The 18595-nt window shown below is 40.8% G+C and overlaps 1 protein-coding gene and 1 long non-coding RNA gene across 2 annotated transcripts; both read left to right on the forward strand.

Moving 5' to 3' along the window:
* The first annotated feature begins 3788 nt into the window (after positions 1 to 3788).
* LOC106941879 (tripartite motif-containing protein 16-like) lies at positions 3789 to 18000 on the forward strand. The gene is made up of 3 exons (XM_015025020.1): positions 3789 to 4086; positions 4267 to 4900; positions 17444 to 18000. The coding sequence occupies exons 1-3, from the start codon at positions 3796 to 3798 to the stop codon at positions 17992 to 17994; spliced, it is 1476 nt and encodes a 491-aa protein (XP_014880506.1). The 5' UTR covers positions 3789 to 3795; the 3' UTR covers positions 17995 to 18000.
* Positions 9674 to 9946, forward strand: LOC106941880 (uncharacterized). The gene is made up of 2 exons (XR_001423475.1): positions 9674 to 9803; positions 9868 to 9946. It is a non-coding gene; the product is annotated as an uncharacterized LOC106941880 (long non-coding RNA).
* Positions 18001 to 18595: the final 595 nt, after the last annotated feature.

Here is an 18595-nt window from a genome sequence, read left to right on the forward strand (position 1 = left end):
AATAAAATTTTAAAAAAGCCCTTTTTTAATATTTTAAAAAAAAAAAAAAAAAAAAAAACTTGTCCTGATGTGATTCCTTGTGTTTTAAATTGTATTTTGTGCGCTTCATGAATTGTAAATAAATGTATTGTTAAAAATCAAAAAAATCTTCTTCTTCTTCTTCTTCTTCTTCTTCTTCTTCTTCTTCTGCTGCTGCTGCTGCTGCTTGTTCTTCTTCTTTAGATTTCAACTGCAGCTTGCCTCCATTATTGTTGCACTACTGCCCTCTACTGGATCCTAATATCTATACCTCAAATTCTCATAAAGATCCCAGAATTATTTAAAAAAAAATCTTCTTTTTCCCCTCAATGCTATTTAACTGATCAACAACATTCTCAAATTTCAATTCCCTATTAAAACCTACTTCCGTTTTAATGGGCGTTTTCTTCTTTTATTTCCAATTTTGACTTCCAATGATTCACTTCCTGCTAAAGAGCCCCCTGGTGGTTGAAGAAAAATCCACATATAAGCAGCTTATAATCCGGAAAATACGGTATATGAAAAAAAAAAAGCCGGACCAAATGTGGAGGCGGGCCTGCATATGAGGAATGGGAAGTCTGGGCATCTCTGCATCTGCAAACCGAACAAGGATAAGAGGAAGATTATTTATGAATTGGCACTCAGTAATATGAAAAATCTGAACACCAGAAAATGGAAATTAATTCCATGATACAAGAATCATCCTACACTGACTGGACGTCTTACAAAGGGAGACAGTTGAACTGACTTTCAGATGCCCTGGCACCTAACACTTTTACTATATCAACTAAACTATTGATCGATTTGTGATGCCACTGTTTTTGCCTTCTGGTAGCTGAACAAGCAGTATCAGCTCCTTACAAATAAAATATTTTTGATTTCCTGAAATATTTCAAACTTTGATTCAACCAATGTCTCTATTGTGATGAGATCTGCTCTGTAAGTACTAGGCTGTCTGTGTCTGGATCATAGGAACAAATTCATGTTTCCAAATCACTGCACCGATCCTGCAGGAGGAGGAGCATCAGGAGATATAATTTACACCTGTGGTTTTAAAACTGGTCCCCAGGAGCCACTGTCCAGCAGGTTTTAGGCATTTTCCTACCCCCACAAACCTGCTGTAAGTATATATATAACTGCTAGACTTCTGTAGCACTTAATTGCATGTTTAGTGGTTAATGCATTCATTTGATTCAGGTGTGCTGGTGCAGAGAAATATCTAAAACATGAAAGACAGTGGATCCTGAAAATTAGGATTGAAAACCAATGATCTATGTTGGTAGATCATTGGTTTTAGACCCAGTGTTGGAAATGCTGAGAAGAAACAACTTTGTTAGAAACAGACTGATGAATGCACCGTTTAAACAATGGAAGTGTGCTTGGGTTTTGTTTCTGCTGAACCTGATTAATAGGAAAACTTCCTTGTGGTGGAATGCAGAAGGAAGTTTTCCTTTGTATTTCAGCAACTATGATGGTGTGTTGAAATATGTGAAGTGAGTAATCAAGGAAACACATACACAAGGAAATTCACAAAAAATTAGTCTGCTTGTAATAAGTCCGGTGCTTTGGACCAGACTTATTACACTCCGGTCCCAAGCACTGAACTGTAATAAGTTGTGAATTTTCAGTTAAAAAATGTTTAAAGTTGACAAGAAATTTGAAAATATCACTTGATAATTATGTGTTATTGAAAGATTGGAAGATTAATATCTGAAGACCTACAATAAAGTCTTAAATGCAAATATTTTATAAAGACTTAAATAAATAAGCAATGCTTAGCCTGGTGGGGCACAAGTAAAGCCTGGTGGCCCGCCAGGCTTATAATACATTGAGGGAAACCCTGCTTAATTCAACCAATGTGGTGAGATGTGCTCTGTCAGTACTAGGATGTCTGTCTCTGGATCATGGGGACAAATTTATATTTCCAAATCACTGCAACGGAGGAGAAACATCAGGAGATATAATTTACATCGGTAGTTTTAAAACTGGTCCTCAGGAGCCACTGTCCAGCAGGTTTTAGGCATTTTCCTGCCCCCACAAACCTGCTGTATGTAAACAGATAACGGCTAGGCTTCTGTAGCACTTAATTGCATGTTTAGGGGTTAATGCATCCATTCGATTCAGGTGTGCTGGTGCAGAGAAATATCTAAAATATGAAAAACAGTGGATCATGAAGATTAGGATTGAAAACCAATGATCCACATAAATCTTCTGATTTTAGACCCAGTGTTGGAGATGCTGAGAAATAACAAGTTTGTTAGAAGCAAAGATCAGCAGGAATGCACTGTCCAAACACTGGAGTGTGCTTGGGTTTTGTTTCTGTTGAACCTGTTTAATTGGAAAACTTCCCTATTTTGGAATAGACGAGGAAGTTTTCCTCATGCATTCAGCATAACGCAACCAGGATTGCATTAGGAAGTTTTCCTTATGCATTCCAGCAGGTATGATGGTATGTTGAACTATGTGAAGTGAGTAATCAAGGAAACACACATACACAAGGAAACTCAATATCTTGTAAATTTGTCCGCTTCACCCTCAGTGCAGCCACCATGTTTTGTTCGCCTGTATTGAAGGAGATGGTCTAAAAAAGCAGACTTTGATGCTGACTCGTGCAGAGAAGTGTGGGGGCAGCTGGAATGTAGCCATGCTGTGAAAGGTAGACATGTAGATCAGGGAAGGGAGATCAGCAAAGAACCAAGCAACTCAGAGCGGCTCATGAGTTGGACATCCCAGTGGAAAATCTTTACAAACTCAATAGAATGGGGAATATATGAAAATGTTCAAAAATTAAAATATAATAGTTTATCTGTGCTGTCCTTGTTGAATTACAAGTTCTCTAAGTCCAGCCCAGAGTACAGGGTGTCATACATGGAGGGTCCACTTGTTGCTGCTAAGGATTTAGCAGAGGAAACAGGGAGGTCCAGTTCTGACACAGGTCTAATAACACATTTTTACATGATGAACAAATCCTGTAGATGAGTAATTTCAGACGTGGTTTGAGTTTACAGTAGAAGATGACTTGGAGGTTCAGGATGGTCTTATCAAAAAGCTGTGAAGCATGATATCAGTTACATAACTATTGAAGTTTAGTGTAAATGAAATCAAATGTATGAAGCCTATTCTGGTGGCCAACACTTGATGAAGACATGAAAAGTTAGGCTACGTTGGATGACAGCATTAATTTTTCTCACATCATTGTCTGAGTTTGGAAACGTCGCTAAATGATGGGTAGCTAATCCATAGCAATAATATATCATGTTAAGTTCTTAGCAATATGTTACCTCTGTAACAAATATTAACTTGTGCAACTTTTTTTTTTTGGGGGGGGGAAACTCACATGATTGTCTGAGTTTGGAGACATTAGTTTTAGCAATGTGTTTTATAAAGCTTATGCAAATTATTCATCACTTTCTGTTGATTCATTCACTCTTACATGTCACTGTGTCATTTTTTATTATTTTGTAATAATAAATAGCATTATTATTTTATTTCACAAACATTTATTTATGTATTTATATTAATTCTTCACCCAAAAATATGCCATATTCAACCACCTCATAAATATCAGAACATATAATTATTCATCTTTACCACATATGGAGAAACAGAGAACAGAAAGAATTAAACACCTTCTGGAAATCAGTCAGCCTGAAATTACATCTTCCTGCTGTGAAACAAAAGCATACCAGTTTATCCACATATTTTTAAGGTGGGTGTAACTTGCATATATATATAGTCAGAGATGTCCGACTCAAACTGTCATTACTGAGAGGTAAAATGGCTCAGAGTGGAGTTCAGCTGGAGAAAATCTCCTGTTCCATCTGCTTGGATCTACTGAAGGATCCAGTGACGATTCCCTGTGGACACAGCTACTGCATGAACTGTATTAAAGGCCACTGGGATGGAGAAGATCAGATGGAAGTCCACAGCTGCCCTCAGTGCAGGAAAGATTTCATACCGAGGCCTAACCTGGAGAAAAGCATCATGTTAGCAGAGTTGGTGGAAGATCTGAAAGAGATTGGACTCCAAGCTGCTCCTGCTGATCACTGCTATGCTGGACCTGAGGATGTGGCCTGTGATGTCTGCACTGGGAGGAAGATGAAAGCTGTCAAGTCCTGTCTGGTTTGTTTGGCCTCTTATTGTGAGAATCACCTTCAACCTCACTATGAATCTTCTACTTTTAAAAAACACAAAATTGTTGAAGCATCTGCTAAACTTGAGCAGAACTTTTGCCCTCGTCATGGTGAGGAGATGAAGATCTTCTGTCGTACTGATCAGCAGTGTATCTGTTATTGCTGCACAATGGATTACCATAAATACCATGCAACAGTCCCAGCTGCAGCAGAAAGAGCTGAGAAGCAGAAGAAGCTCCAGGAGAGTCGACAACAAATCCATCAGAGAATCCAGGACCAAGAGAAAGATGTGAAGCTGCTTCAACAGGAGGTGGAGGCCATCAATGTCTCTGCTGATAAAGCAGTGGAGGACAGTGAGGAGATCTTCACTGAGCTGATCCGTCTCCTCCAGGAAAGAAGCTCTGAGGTGAAGCAGCAGATCAGATCCCAGCAGGAAACTGAAGTGAGTCGAGTCAAAGATGTTCAGGAGAAGCTGGAGCAGGAGATCACTGAGCTGAAGAGGAAAGACGCTGAGCTGGAGCAGCTCTCACACACAGAGGATCACACCCAGTTTCTCCTCAACTACCCCTCACTGCCAGCACTCAGGGAGTCGACACACTCATCCAGCATCAACATCCGTCCTCTGAGACACTTTGAGGACGTGACAGCAGCTGTGTCAGAGCTCAGAGATATAATGTACGATGTCCTGAGAGACACATGGACAAACATCTCACTGGCAATCTCTGAAGTAGATACTTTTCTCTCAGTAGGTTCCGGCAGTCAATTTTGTAATTATTATTTTTAGTACTCTAAATGCATTTTCTATTAAATGTATTACCAGAAAAGAGCAGAGAAAATTTTAGCCCATTATGTCTAATGGTTTTTGAGATTTAGGGGGTTAGGTGTACCTTGCCACAAACCCACCTTTGAATAGAGAAGGATGGGGTTATTTAAAGCCGATTACTCAAAAATTAAATCAATTTGACACTTAATTGTAATGACATTTTTTAATTATATGTGTAAAACCATGTTGCAAAACAATAAAATACACTCTATAGCTTTCTTTTAAAATAAAGGTTCAATATTGCCCCAAACAGCAAACATGGCATTTTTGGAATACCATATAAAATATATATATGTTGAAACTGAGCCACAGAGTGTTTTATTTGCTTCAACATACATAAAATTGGTATTATTCAAAAGAAAAATTAATAAACTTTAATACAGTAGTGTTGCTTTTGGAAAACAAATATTCTGAAAAGAACTTTTGATGAGGGAAAGTTAGAATATTTTGCATGATGAGCATGTGTTCGTTCCTGTTCCTGAGTGGAAAGGGCATCACTGCCGGTACCTACTCTCAGGGCAATACTCAATGACGACACTTCTTGACTGCATACCGCACCCCCGATCACTTAAGTCGGACACGCTGGTGTCAAGCACGCCCTCTATCCACTCCACAGCCGACTGCCTACTCTCATCCACCTTCAGCTCCACAAAAGATCCCATCCCCCCACCTCAACTATTCTCCACAATTGATGTAAGGAAATTCATGGGGAGATGGCTATGAAAACAAGTCAGCCTATAAATCTTGGTTCTGGTACTGTCTGATATTGGCACCAGACCAAAACCAAACAGAAACTTCCTCTGTGTGAAAATTACTGTCTTGTATTGCTTTAAAAAACTGTTCATCTCTTGTGAAAATATTAACTTTTGTTAATCGTAACAATCATAATAATAATAATAACATCCATGTCCGATTTATTCAGAAAGCCCTTTTAAAAACAGAAAGTAGAGATAAAATAGATAAAATTCATGACATAAAACAAGCACTGAAACATTAATAACATGGAAAAAGAAAATAAAAAGATACAGTAAACTCAAAGTGGGTTAAATGTTATTGAAAAAATATGTTTTTAAAGGAGACTTAAAAGCATGAAGTGAAGATACTTGTCTACAGGGGCAAAATATTCAAATGTTTATGGGCCACTACCGATAAAGTTTTACGTTTAGTTTTTGGGAAACTAAAAGCAGCTTTTCTGGCTGACCTAACAACCTGAAAGATGATGCTGGAGTAAATCAGAGCGGCATAGACGAGCAAGAAAAACTGATGTTCTGGGATTTTTAGTTCTCTGGAGCCACCTACTGGTAGATTGGTGCAGCTGCATGCAAGAAGTTCTTCAGCCACATGCCCAGAAAAAAATAAAGCTGGTGGAGACTCGTGTATGCAGATGTCACAGGAAACGACGTCACTGAACTAATGAGCCCTTAAACCGATGATGGGGACCCAGCATCTCCAAGAGACTTTGGTAATTTGGGCCAAAGAAACATGATGTGCGGGAATATTATAATACTTTAAGAGTGAATACCTCAGTAGTTATATTTCAGGTTTTTGGTTTAAATTGTGATTTTCTATACATGATAAAATCATTTGATGTCAGTTTAGTTTTAATCATGTGAATGTTATGCATGCATTTATGTTAAGGAGGCTTTTTGTATTTCAGAAACAAACAAAAAAGATACATGAGGAGAATAACTGTTCCAGTAATCTCAAAAGTAACTGATAACTACTTAATTCTTCTTGCTTAGGAGTTTGAGACAAAATGAAATCTGGAGATTGATTTAAAAAAATATTTTAATGTCTCAGTTACTTTTTTTTTTTTTTAAGAAATTAGATGTTTGGCTTGATGCAGCTATTGTGATGTTTGTTTAATGAGCTTTAATATCTGTGGAAAAGGAAGGGAGCTGGGAAAATTGTTCAGTTGTTTTAATTAAATCTAAAAGTCAATATTAATGAGAGACACAATGATAGAGATATTTCAGTATGCATCAGGCCTTTTTCATTGGCTCAAAGAAGAAGAGAATATATTTGTACCTTTTGGAGGTACTCCCCAAAAGTTGCTGATGTTCTGCTAAAAATAGGAGTTTTACTTTATTATTGGCTAGACACTTTTTAAAAACACCTGCTAGATTGATTATTAAGAGTATCTTAAGAGACTCTTTAGTCAATTGCTTTTTCTCTTTGCACAAAACTTCACCAGCCTTCAGTAAATCCCCTCTCTTTTGGTTTAGCCTCCTTCAAACTCAGCATGGGAATCTGCAGCTGAGCGAGGCGGCCACTTGTCAGCTGTGGATAAATCAGCCATCAAGAGTTCATGTCCAACTGGTTGATCCATTTTGACCCAGTTCACATGTTGATGCCCAGTAGGGTCTAATTTATGTGTAACCCCCCAAATTTTAGTAGCATAACCTTTACTCTTATATCTTTTGAGATAATCTCTCTTTCAATCCATCACTTTATAATAATTAATAATTAGTTTTATTGAGAAAATGCCATTACATTTAACATGTTTGATGCTGTTCTAATTAATTTTTAACTTACTGGTGGTTATTTTTACATTGTTTAGGTTGGAATATCAATACAATTCTTCTGGGTGTAGTTAAATGTAGGTATTTTGTCATAATTCATATGTGATTGCAAAGTTTCTATGGGGGATCAATAATTTTCTTTTATTCAGTAAATTTGCTGCAACCTATAATCTTATTTATTCACCTATTTTGCTGCACTATAATTTTCTTTTTCATATCTGCACAATAAACATTTAGTCATGAAATTAATCAAAATGGTGGGTAGTTGTTGATGTGAAACTCCTTAAACCGACTCTAAAACTCACATCTTCAGATTTAAGACAACCTCTGATCCAAAAGTTTAACTTTGAATAAAGTTTCGATAATTTAAAGTATTACAGAAAGTTTTTTTTGTGATAATAGTAAAATGGCTAGCTGCCACTTCTGTGGATAAAAGTTTGTCATTGAATAAGATATTGTCCATACAGGACATATTTAAAAAAACAAACTGGGAGAGTTGACCTTCTTTATCTACAAAAAGTACAGCTGTTAAAGAGCCTAATTTGATTACAGTTCTACAATAAGGAGGCCTGGCATCCACAGCAGATCAGATGTTTTCTACCATTAACCAAGCCAATGGTGATCTGCATTATTAATGATGCTGACATCCATTACAAGGGTCTTAACCAACCATCCATCCACTCATCCAAATGTTCATCCAATCAATCATTAAAACCAACTTTACGTCTAACCAGTCAGCCGTTCCTCCAACCGTACATCCAGCCATATATCTGACCAATCATCCAGCTGATGGCCCCAAATGGTTGTCAGGTTTGGGTGATGCACAAAACCTCATATAAATTGGTTAAATAACACAGCTGTGTTTCTGACCGGAGGGTGTCGACTGGTAGGCTGTAAGGTCCAGGAACGACTTTACAGTTGGAAGCATTCGCTGTCCTGAGAAAGAAACATTCTAATTTTTTCCATTTATTTTATATTTATTTGTATTACCTTAGATGTCTACATCTGAAAAAGTCTAAAAGGAAAGATTCTGTGGTATTTTATATAAAATTTGTCAGTGACCCATGGTCCTCAAAATCCTTTCCCTAATTTCTTATGGTCCTGACGTAGTTAATCTGAAGCTGAACAGTCGGCAAAAAGCATGTAGTCTTCTGTTTTGGTGTGCTCCACTTCCCCAGAAGAACCGTCTAAGGTTTTCTAACCAGTTTAGGGAAACTTTGCTTCCTTTCTGTGTATCTCAGTCAGTTTTAAGTCTTCAGCTGTGAATTATATTGATGAAGCAGCTTTCCTGCTCCTGTAGCTTAGTGCTGTTCACACATAGAAACTGTAANTTTTTACATGATGAACAAATCCTGTAGATGAGTAATTTCAGATGTGGTTTGATTTTACAGTAGAGGATGACTGTGTTCTTGGAGGTTCAGGATGGTCGTACCTAAAAGCTGTGGAGCACGTATGTGTTACATGATAATTACTAAGGTTTGGTATGAATTAAATCAGTTAATCTGAAGCCTCCTCTGGTGGCCGACACTTGATGAAGACATGAAAAGATAAGCTATGTTGGGTGACTGCATTACTTTTTCACACATCATTGACTGAAGTGATCCGTGATTTTATTTGTCCAACTATTTGAGGGGAAAATGTTCAAGCGCCATTTCTCCTCAACGGAGAAGAGGCGAAAAGTGGTTTGTGTGTCAGTATGGTTTGCTGGAGGGGAAAAGAAGCACAGACCATCCCAGCCTGCCTCCCCCTCACACCTGACTGGGGAAAGCTGGAGTAGGTCTGTATTACCACTCCAGACACTGTGATTTGCTGAATGCATTATGTGACTGACTGTGAGTAGAACCAATGGTAATGCATTCAGAGCAGTACAGAAATGCATAAGGGCAGATTTTACCCTGGGTTACACTAGCTGCAGCATAGCGGAGAGCTGGGGATTGTCATGATTTGAAGTGGTGAGTGGTGAGGGAGAATGCAGGGAGGACCCAGGATGACGATGATGATAAATTTAATGTTAAATGTCGAGGTACAGAACAACGGAGAGCACAAAGAACACAGGGAAACAGACTGGTACACAAGACGACATTAGACGAGAATCCGACGAAGAACACAGACAACAGGTGAGACTAAATACACACGGGGCAATCAAGGGAACGAGACACACCTGGGAGACAATCAACGGGGAGGACAGGACAGAGACACACAAGGAAACAGAATCACACAGAAAAACTCAAAAACTAAACACACAGCAACACGGATCATAACAGTACCCCCCCCTCAAGGGGCGCCTACCAGGCGCCCAACAGAAAAGTCCACAAACAAAAAACAAAACGACCCAACAGGGTGGGCGGAGTGGCGACGACAGGAGGGCAAGAGTCCAGAAAACAGTTCCAAACAAAAAGCAACCCAACAGGGTGGGTGGAGGGGCGACGGCAGGAGGGCCAGAGTCCAGAGACAAAAACTAAATCCACACAGGAACTTAAACACAGGAAAACAGTCTGGGGGCCGTCCACGGCACAAGAGGCAGAGCTCCCGCAGGAGGCCCGGCGGGCGGCGACGTCGGAGGCGGAGCTTGGGCCGCGGTGGGCGGCGACACAGGAAGCGGAGCTTGGGCCGCGGTGGGCAGCGACGCTGGCGGAGGAAGCACCGACGAGGAGGCTGGTCCGGCGGGCATCGCCGGCGCGGGACACACAGCCAAAGCGGCCCTGGAAGGCCGGCAGGAGCCTTTGGAGGGCTGGCAGGAGCCTCTGGAGGGCCGGCAGGTAGGCCGGCTGGAGCCTCTGGGAGACCACTAGGAGTCTCTGGGGGACCACTAGGAGACTGAGCACTAGGAGTCTTGGGCGGAGCAGGCACTGGAGGCTGGAGCTCGGGGGATTGCACTCCGGCAGCTGACTCGGGAAACTCTGGGGGCTGCTCACATGCAGCGGACGCAGGAAACTCTGGGGGCGGAGACTGACGCTGCCTCGGCGCAGGGACCGGAGGCAGCTGCAGGCGGAGCCCAGGGGCCGGGACCTCCGGTGGCTCGGCCCGCGGGGACGCCGCAACAGCGGCAGGCTCGGACGGCCAGGCTGTGGCGGCTGGAGATGGGCAGGCTGTGGCAGTAGCTGGAGCTGGTGGGGCTAGCTTACGTCTTGCAGCCAGCACAGCCTTTACTGTTTTAAACTATTATAATGTATTGAGTTCTGCTCCTGGACAAGGTCTTTTACAGGTATCATCCACCGACTACAATGTTTAAAATAAAAAAATATTCAGCAAAAAAAAGAAAAATATACATTGTTGTGCTCACATGACCCAGGTTAGTTGAGTCAGATATTTGAAAAAATTATATTTTGTGTATATTTTATTCAAATTTTGTCCTTTATTCATAGGACCTGTTTTGTCCCTATTCTCAAGAATCACTATTTAACAAGATACTATCACGTTTTAACAAGATAACTATCACGTTTTAACAAGATACTTATCACGTTATAGCGCTCAGAGACAAACTACAGGACATCCTGAGAGACACATGAACAAACATCTCACTGAAGGTCACTGCAGTGGATGTTATACTGGCAGAACCAGAACCAATTGCCATGGAAATCGCTGGTCAATGTTTAAGGACTGTATGCCGTACCCCTGATCACTTTAGTCAAACATGCAAGCCATTCATCGCCCCGCCTCGCTCCGGAGCCTTCCCTCCACCTCCATCCTGTCTTTTCTCCACAGCTGCCCCCCCACCTCCACCCTCATCCTCTCCTTTCTCCACAACTGACCCCACCACCTCAACCCTCCATGAGCGTCACACTCTTCCCCCCACCTCCACCTCCATTCTATGAAAGGAGATCAAGAGGACGAGCGAGGAAACGGCTATGAAAACAAACTGGCCTAAAAATCTTTGTTCTAGTACTTGCACTGGGACATTGACCGAACAAAAAGTTCCTCGGAGTCAGGCCGTGTAGAGATCTTTGGAGGGGCAGGGACTCAATGTTAAAAAGGGGCATGTTGAACAAGATTTTAAAACAATGTACAACAGCATATCAACAACACATCAAGAATCTAATATTTAATTAGATCCTACTGTATCATTGTCATCATGTGGAGACGATGCAAAGCAAATATAGTCTGTTTCCCTGATAGGTTATAATGTTGCTGTTTCTGCTGCTGACAGAGCTGGAGGATTGTGTTGATCTAAGAATGTAGCTGTTAAACAGACCATAGGAGAGAAGGTTGCTGGTTATGAAGTTATGAAACAAGCAAATTTCCTGCTTGTTTCAGTTATTGGTGTGAAACTGTGGAATGAATTGAATGATGATTTTAAGTTATGTCCTTTCTTGGTGAGCTTTAAAAGAGCTTTAAAATGTAAAATGATAAAATCTTATGCTGCTATGTAGATTTATATATATTTTGTGAAGATATTTTGGTAGGTTGTTGGGTATAAAACAGGGTAGGCAAAAATAAGCTTGGGTTCAGCCTATTCCTTTTTTGGTAAATTATGGGTTTGTTTATTTTGTTTTTTTGTTGTGTTTGATGTGGATAATTTACCAAAAATAAAGTGATTGATTGATATTTATGAAACCACCACGCTGCTGAATATGCAGCATTTGAAGAGAGCAGTCAAACTAAGGCTAAAGCGGAAGAAAAGACTTCGTCGGTGGCCCGCTGTTAGCTCTGATGAGCAATGAAAAAAAACAAAAACAAAGCTAATACGAGGAAAGTTATGGAGTTCATGGCATTGGATGACCAGCCATTGATGCAGCACTGGAACCCACGAATATACCGAGCCAGTAGCGCAACTACACATTATTCAGGTGGATGCGAAAACATAAATCGGCGCCCCCACCCCAGGGAAGGAACGTCAGGGTGAAGGAGCGACGCTGACCAACACCCCCCCCACCCCCAAGGCGATGATACGTGAAGTGTAAAAATCGCTACATTTACCTCGTTATGTGCGAGAGGTGAAGGAGCGTGAGGCGCGCTGAAGTGTATGGGAAAACATAATCGGCGCGTCGCCCCCTCCAGACGGGGTTTTGGCGCCCCCTCTGGTGCTGCGCCCCTATGCGTTGCATACGCTGCATACTCACTTTTTGCGCCTCTGTACCGAGCCATAATATGACCAAAGAACTGGTTATTCTTGAAAAGTTTAAACTGTTTGGCACACACACTGCAACTCGTTGTAAATGATCGACAACTTGCGCAGTGGTAGCACAGCATCGCAGAGACTGTTGCAATGGGGATGGGAATTGCTGGACATTTTAAGCATTCGTTGCTTGAATATTCCTGACTCCATGAGTTACAAATGCAGCCCAAGAAGCTGTTGCAACAAGACGTTTCGATGAGGTGGAACAGTACCGTCTACATGCTGCTGTGCACTTTATGTTGGTAAGAGCCTTAAAGCATATCGTTAGTCTGATCTGTTGTTCAAGTTTTGTTTTTTGAAATGTAAAAAAATTGAAATACTAATTTAGTAGTCTAAGTTTGTTTTATTAAGAAGTTTGCACATATAAAGATGGAAAGTAGACTTCTGAAACTACCATACAAGTACATTTTCAGCATTTTCTCTGCTGGGAGGAAACAAACTGAAAGTTTTATTAAAAATTTCTAACCAAATGATTTTTCAGAGTAGAATTGATTGTAGAGTCATAAATTAGAAACAGAATTGGAGCTCATGCCTAAATATAAATCCTCAAAATATTACAGGAAACATACAAAACACTGGTCAGTTTTTAAAGGAAGGATTTACAATTGCAATGCCAATACAGATTTTCTGTTTCTTTCTGCACAGTGGCGCAGTTGGTAGAGCTGTTGCCTTGCAGCAAGAAGGTTCTGGGTTCGATTCCCGGCCCCGGTCTTTTTGCATGGAGTTTGCATGGTGTCATGGTTTTTGGAATATTCCGAACCCACATGCAGCAGGCACTCAGGAGAAAACTGAAGTTTAAGGGTTTTATTCAACAACGAAAAAAAGGTGATTCGAGCTGGAGTGGCTTTGAACAACAGACAGGTCGGAAACGCCGGGGCTGGGTTTGGGGTCCAATGAACTCCTGCTCGGGGGAAGTGAGGGAGAGGTGCAGGGCCCTCCAGGGCGAGGAGATCCAGATCCCTTTAGCGGGCTCGACTGGGTCCGGATCTTGCCCGGGTCCAGGGCTCGATCAAACCTGAGATGAGGAGACAGAGGTTAGAACAGGAACGTATATAACTCAAGGTTTTCAGATGGCTCTTAGTTACCACAAGGGTTAACACTCTGGCGTTGAAGTGTTGGCTGGAGGCTCCTCTTATAGTCCTGGAACTGATCAGATGATCTGCAGGTGTGTGCAGACACACCCGCAAGGTGGAGCGTCAGGAGAGGGACTGCTGGGGCCCCCTGGTGGCGAGCTGGCGGCAGCACGGAGACAGAGGGCGACAACATATGGTCTCCCTGTGCATGCGTGGGTTTTCTCCGGGTACTCCGGTTTCCTCCCACAGTCCAAAAACATGACTGTTAAGTTAATTGGCCTCTCCAAATTGCCCCTAGGTGTGAGTGTGTGTATGCATGGTTGTGTGTCTTTGTGTTGCCCTGCGACAGACTGGTGACCTGTCCAGGTGACCCCGCCTCTTGCCCGGAATGTTAGCTGGAGAGGGACCAGCACCTCCCGACCCCACTGAGGGACAAGGGTGTTCAGAAAATGGATGGATGGATGTCTCTTTCTCTACAACAAACATTTTGGTTGAATTAAAATAATTTTTAAGCTGCCAGGGCTTTTAATAGTCATGGGTTTAACTGGAGATGTAAATTATATGTAGTTAACATAGATTTAGGTTTTTACCATTCCTCCTCTACAGCCCATAATACTACAACTCAATCACCCGAGGCTCCTGATGTTAGATTTATTTCCTTTGTTCATTGTAAGACACCAGTGGTGAATCATCAGAGAGGTGAGTCAGACAGCAGCCCAGTAATATTCCTGTCTGAACTTGTGCTAATTATGTGAATTTGGACGAATACCAAGTGGAGAGTCTATAATTTTTATGTTTGAGTTGTATTAATCAGATATAAAAGCTTTTCTTATTTAAAGACTGAGAGAAGGAGAAACTGCATTTATTTCTATTTAGGTGACCTGAAGAACTCAAAATATTTAGTCCAAAAGGTGTATTAGTGAAACATGTTTCCTCCCTTTAGACCAGTGTTTCTCAATTCTTCAGTCCCCCCTGCCTGGCATATTTTAGGTGTTTCCCTTTTGTCAGACATCTGGTTTGAATCTGTGGGGTGAATAACAGACCTCTGCAGTACTCGATGGCTGCAGAAGAGGTCATACAGTCATTTGAATCAGGTGATCTGGAAATGAAACACATCTAAAATATGAAGAACGGGTGCCTGAGGGCTGGAATTGAGAAACACTTCTTGAGAAACTCACACCTGATAATGGGTGAAACCACTGATGTTCACTGCAGCAACATGTTGCTGAAAAATGAAACCAACGGTTGTTTCTGAGAAGAAAGATGACTCAGAGAGGAGTCCTGCTGCATTGATGGGTTGCACGTCTCAACTAGGTTTAGAGTTCTTCAGTGTGGAAGTTATGGCTTCTGTACAAGGCCATGGGGAGTAGGGTTGAGGAAAAGCTGCAGGGGTTTTAAACTATAGAACGGTTTATATATAGTTGGTTATTTTTAATTAGTAGTATGATTAACCACGCAAAAAAGAGATTTCATTGGATCTAGATCTGCTGTGTGAACATAGCCTTTGATGTTGCTAGACTAAAGAGGCATAACCTGGAACTGTCTCTTTAAATGAAGTACATTTGTTGTCAGACGTGTGACTGTATTTCATAAAGTGCCATTTTTACACTTCTTGAATCATTTGTAAGCTTGCTTCATTAATTTCCAGCCAGTTTAGAGTAAATCCTTATAATCCTTAGTGAACACAACAAAAATTATATTTTATATAATCAGTCTGCTCAAATTGCTTATTACTTCTTTATGCAGCACATTTCCAGCAACTGTTTCTGCACAGACAGCTGTATGAACCAAAATGCAATTAAATTAAGTCTAATAAAAGACAACGATGCAAGTAAATTATAAAAGAGAATTAAAAAGCCACAGCCATTACATGGCTGTAGAGGCACATTTCTGTTTGAAACATTTATGTCATTCGTGTTCAGAAAATTCAGTCCTGTTTAGAGGTTCATCTGTAGATGTTTTGACTTGATGACCGTGTCTGATTTCCCTCTAAGATGCAGTTCTCCAACAGTAATCACTAGATACTTTTCTACTTCTGTAACTATACTCCTCACTGTGGGTTCAAACTTTGGTCCCTGTGTAGCTGTCTTTCTCTCAGTTACAGGAATTGTTGATGAGAAAACTTTGATAAGTAGATATTTTCTTGTAATAATTTCATGATAGATGAAGATTAACACATCTTAATTAGTTATACATTTTCTTGTCTTTCCTATTTTGAAGACTGAATAAAAAGTACTGAAATTAAAAGTGGAATTACTCTAAATGTTATAGTGTGAGATTATGCTCCAAAAATATTTTTTATTTTAAACCTTTTTTACATACTTTAACTTGAAGTGCTAATAATTGTAAATAGTAAATGGTGCTTTATCAAATCCAGAGGATCACAAAGCACTTCACAATACAGTTATTCACACACACACTGATGGTGGGCAGCTACAGGTTAGTAGCCATAGCTGCCCTGGGGCAGTCTGACAGAAAAGAGAACCAGCCAAATGCAGAGTGGACTCCTATCACCACTGCACCTGTATGTAGGTTTCTATATGAGGAACAATAATGTGATAAGCCCAGAAACAAGATATAATCCATAATCTGTTATTTTTATCTGCAGGATTTGCATGTGTGGCTTTTATACTTCTGTTTGACTGAGCTTGATATTTAAAGTGGGGTAAAAACAGGATGTTTTAATAGCTTCCAACTATTGAATAAAACATGGAAATATCAACCTGAGATGAGCAGTCTGGATTAACAGACACTGATCAATTCAAAGTTCTTCCTTGTTCCCTCCCACTCTGAGTTACAAGCGTCATGATGGGTGGAACCAGAGACACTCCCTTCAGCAACCTGATAATTTAACCTACAGAAGAAAAACTCGCAGTCGTTGTTCCTGAGAGCAGAAATGGAGCAGAGAGGAAATCAACTAGATCGCTGCTATGCTGAACCTGAAGATGTGGTCTGTGATTTTTGCCCTGCCGTCAAGACAAAAGCCGTCAAGTCCTGTCTGGGTTGTTTGGTTTCTTATTGTGAAGAGCACCTTCAACTTCACAATAATGCTTCACAATTTAAAAAGCACAAGCTGGTGAATCCCTCCAAGAATCTCAAGGAGAAAATCTGCTCTCACCATGAGAAAGTGTTGGAGTTCTTCTGTCGTACTGATCAGCAGTGTATCTGTTATCTCTGCACTATGGATGAACATAAAGGCCATGAAACAGTCCCAGCTGCAGCAGAAAGAGCTGAGAAGCAGAAGAAGCTCCAGGAGAGTCGACAACAAATCCATCAGAGAATCCAGGACCAAGAGAAAGATGTGAAGCTGCTTCAACAGGAGGTGGAGGCCATCAATGTCTCTGCTGATAAAGCAGTGGAGGACAGTGAGAAGATCTTCACTGAGCTGATCCGTCTCCTCCAGGAAAGAAGCTCTGAGGTGAAGCAGCAGATCAGATCCCAGCAGGAAACTGAAGTGAGTCGAGTCAAAGATGTTCAGGAGAAGCTGGAGCAGGAGATCACTGAGCTGAAGAGGAAAGACGCTGAGCTGGAGCAGCTCTCACACACAGAGGATCACACCCAGTTTCTCCTCAACTACCCCTCACTGCCAGCACTCAGGGAGTCGACACACTCATCCAGCATCAACATCCGTCCCAGGAGAAACTTTAAGGACGTGACAGCAGCTGTGTCAGAGCTCAGAGACAAACTACAGGACGTCCTGAGAGACCCATGGACAGACGTCTCACAGAGACTAAATGAGGTACAATTTTTACTGTCAGAACCGGAACCAGAGACTAGAGCTGAATTTTTAAAATATTCACAAAAGATTACTTTGGATCCAAACACGGCTAATTCATTTCTGTCTTTATTCGAGAGGAACAGAAAAGCCAAAAAGACAGACAAACAGTCTTATCCTGATCATCCAGACAGGTTTACTCAGCATTCTCAGGTTCTGAGCAGAGAGAGTCTGACTGGTCGTTGTTACTGGGAGGTGGAGTGGAAAGGAGCGGGAAGAGGAGTTGTAGCCATTTTAAACAAGGATGTCAGCAGAGAAGAAAAATTTGGATTAAATGACAAATCTTGGTCATTAGTTTGTTCTACAAACAAATACACATTTAAGTACAACAACACTGAAACTCCAGTATCAGGTCCAGTTTCCTCCAGAATAGGAGTGTACCTGAATCACAGAGCAGGTATTCTGTCTTTCTACAGCGTCTCTGAAACCATGACTCTCCTCCACAGAGTCCAGACCAGATTCACTCAGCCTCTGTATGTTGGGGTTGAGCTTTTCTGTAATGGAGCCTCAGCTGAATTGATTAAGCTGAAATAGTCAGCAGTGATCTGAGGTCCAGCAGGTTAAAATGTGTATTTTAGTTTCTGTTGTTTTAAAATCTATCATTGTTGTCAGATCAGCTGTGTTTATGGAATTACTTTATCTTTTGTTGATGTTGAAGTTTTTTTTTTTTGTTGTTTTTTTGGGGGTGGGTGGGGGGTGCTCCTTCTTGATAGCCATGGAGGCTATCATTGCTCAGGAGGATTTTGATTAATCTAAAATAATTAGTTACATTTATTGCTTTGTCAGATCAACTGTTGTACAAATCCTTGTACAGATAACCCGAAGAAACTGTAATTATTATCATCACCATTCAGGACATCAGTCATTATTTTTGATTCTGATGATATTTGAAATTACACCAGTCTATAAACACTCACTTGTTTTCTACATTAGAAAGAGGACAGATATCTGAACAGGTTTATTATCGTTTTTAAATATCAGGAGTTTCTCATTGGAATTACATGATTTTACATAGTTTTATAAAGCTTCAACATGTGTTGTCTCTTTAATTAATGCACATCACAGTTCAGGAATCCTGAATGAACAAGAAAAGGTTTAGCCACATAATATTCTCAAGAGTTTGCAAAGCTTCATT

Source organism: Poecilia latipinna, unplaced genomic scaffold (assembly GCF_001443285.1).
Source record: "Poecilia latipinna isolate Pla-1442-1.1 unplaced genomic scaffold, P_latipinna-1.0 Scaffold3919, whole genome shotgun sequence".
Taxonomy (NCBI): Eukaryota; Metazoa; Chordata; class Actinopteri; order Cyprinodontiformes; family Poeciliidae; genus Poecilia; species Poecilia latipinna.

What these genes read in the sequence shown, in the direction of transcription:
- LOC106941879 (XM_015025020.1), top strand. Translation starts at nt 3,796, where the DNA reads ATGGCTCAGAGTGGAGTTCAGCTGGAGAAAATCTCCTGTTCCATCTGC. An exon ending in GCTATGCTGGACCTGAGGAT is followed by an intron (nt 4,087 to 4,266) that starts GTGGCCTGTGAT and finishes CGTCATGGTGAG; the next exon opens with GAGATGAAGATCTTCTGTCG. An exon ending in AGATACTTTTCTCTCAGTAG is followed by an intron (nt 4,901 to 17,443) that starts GTTCCGGCAGTC and finishes TTTTACTGTCAG; the next exon opens with AACCGGAACCAGAGACTAGA.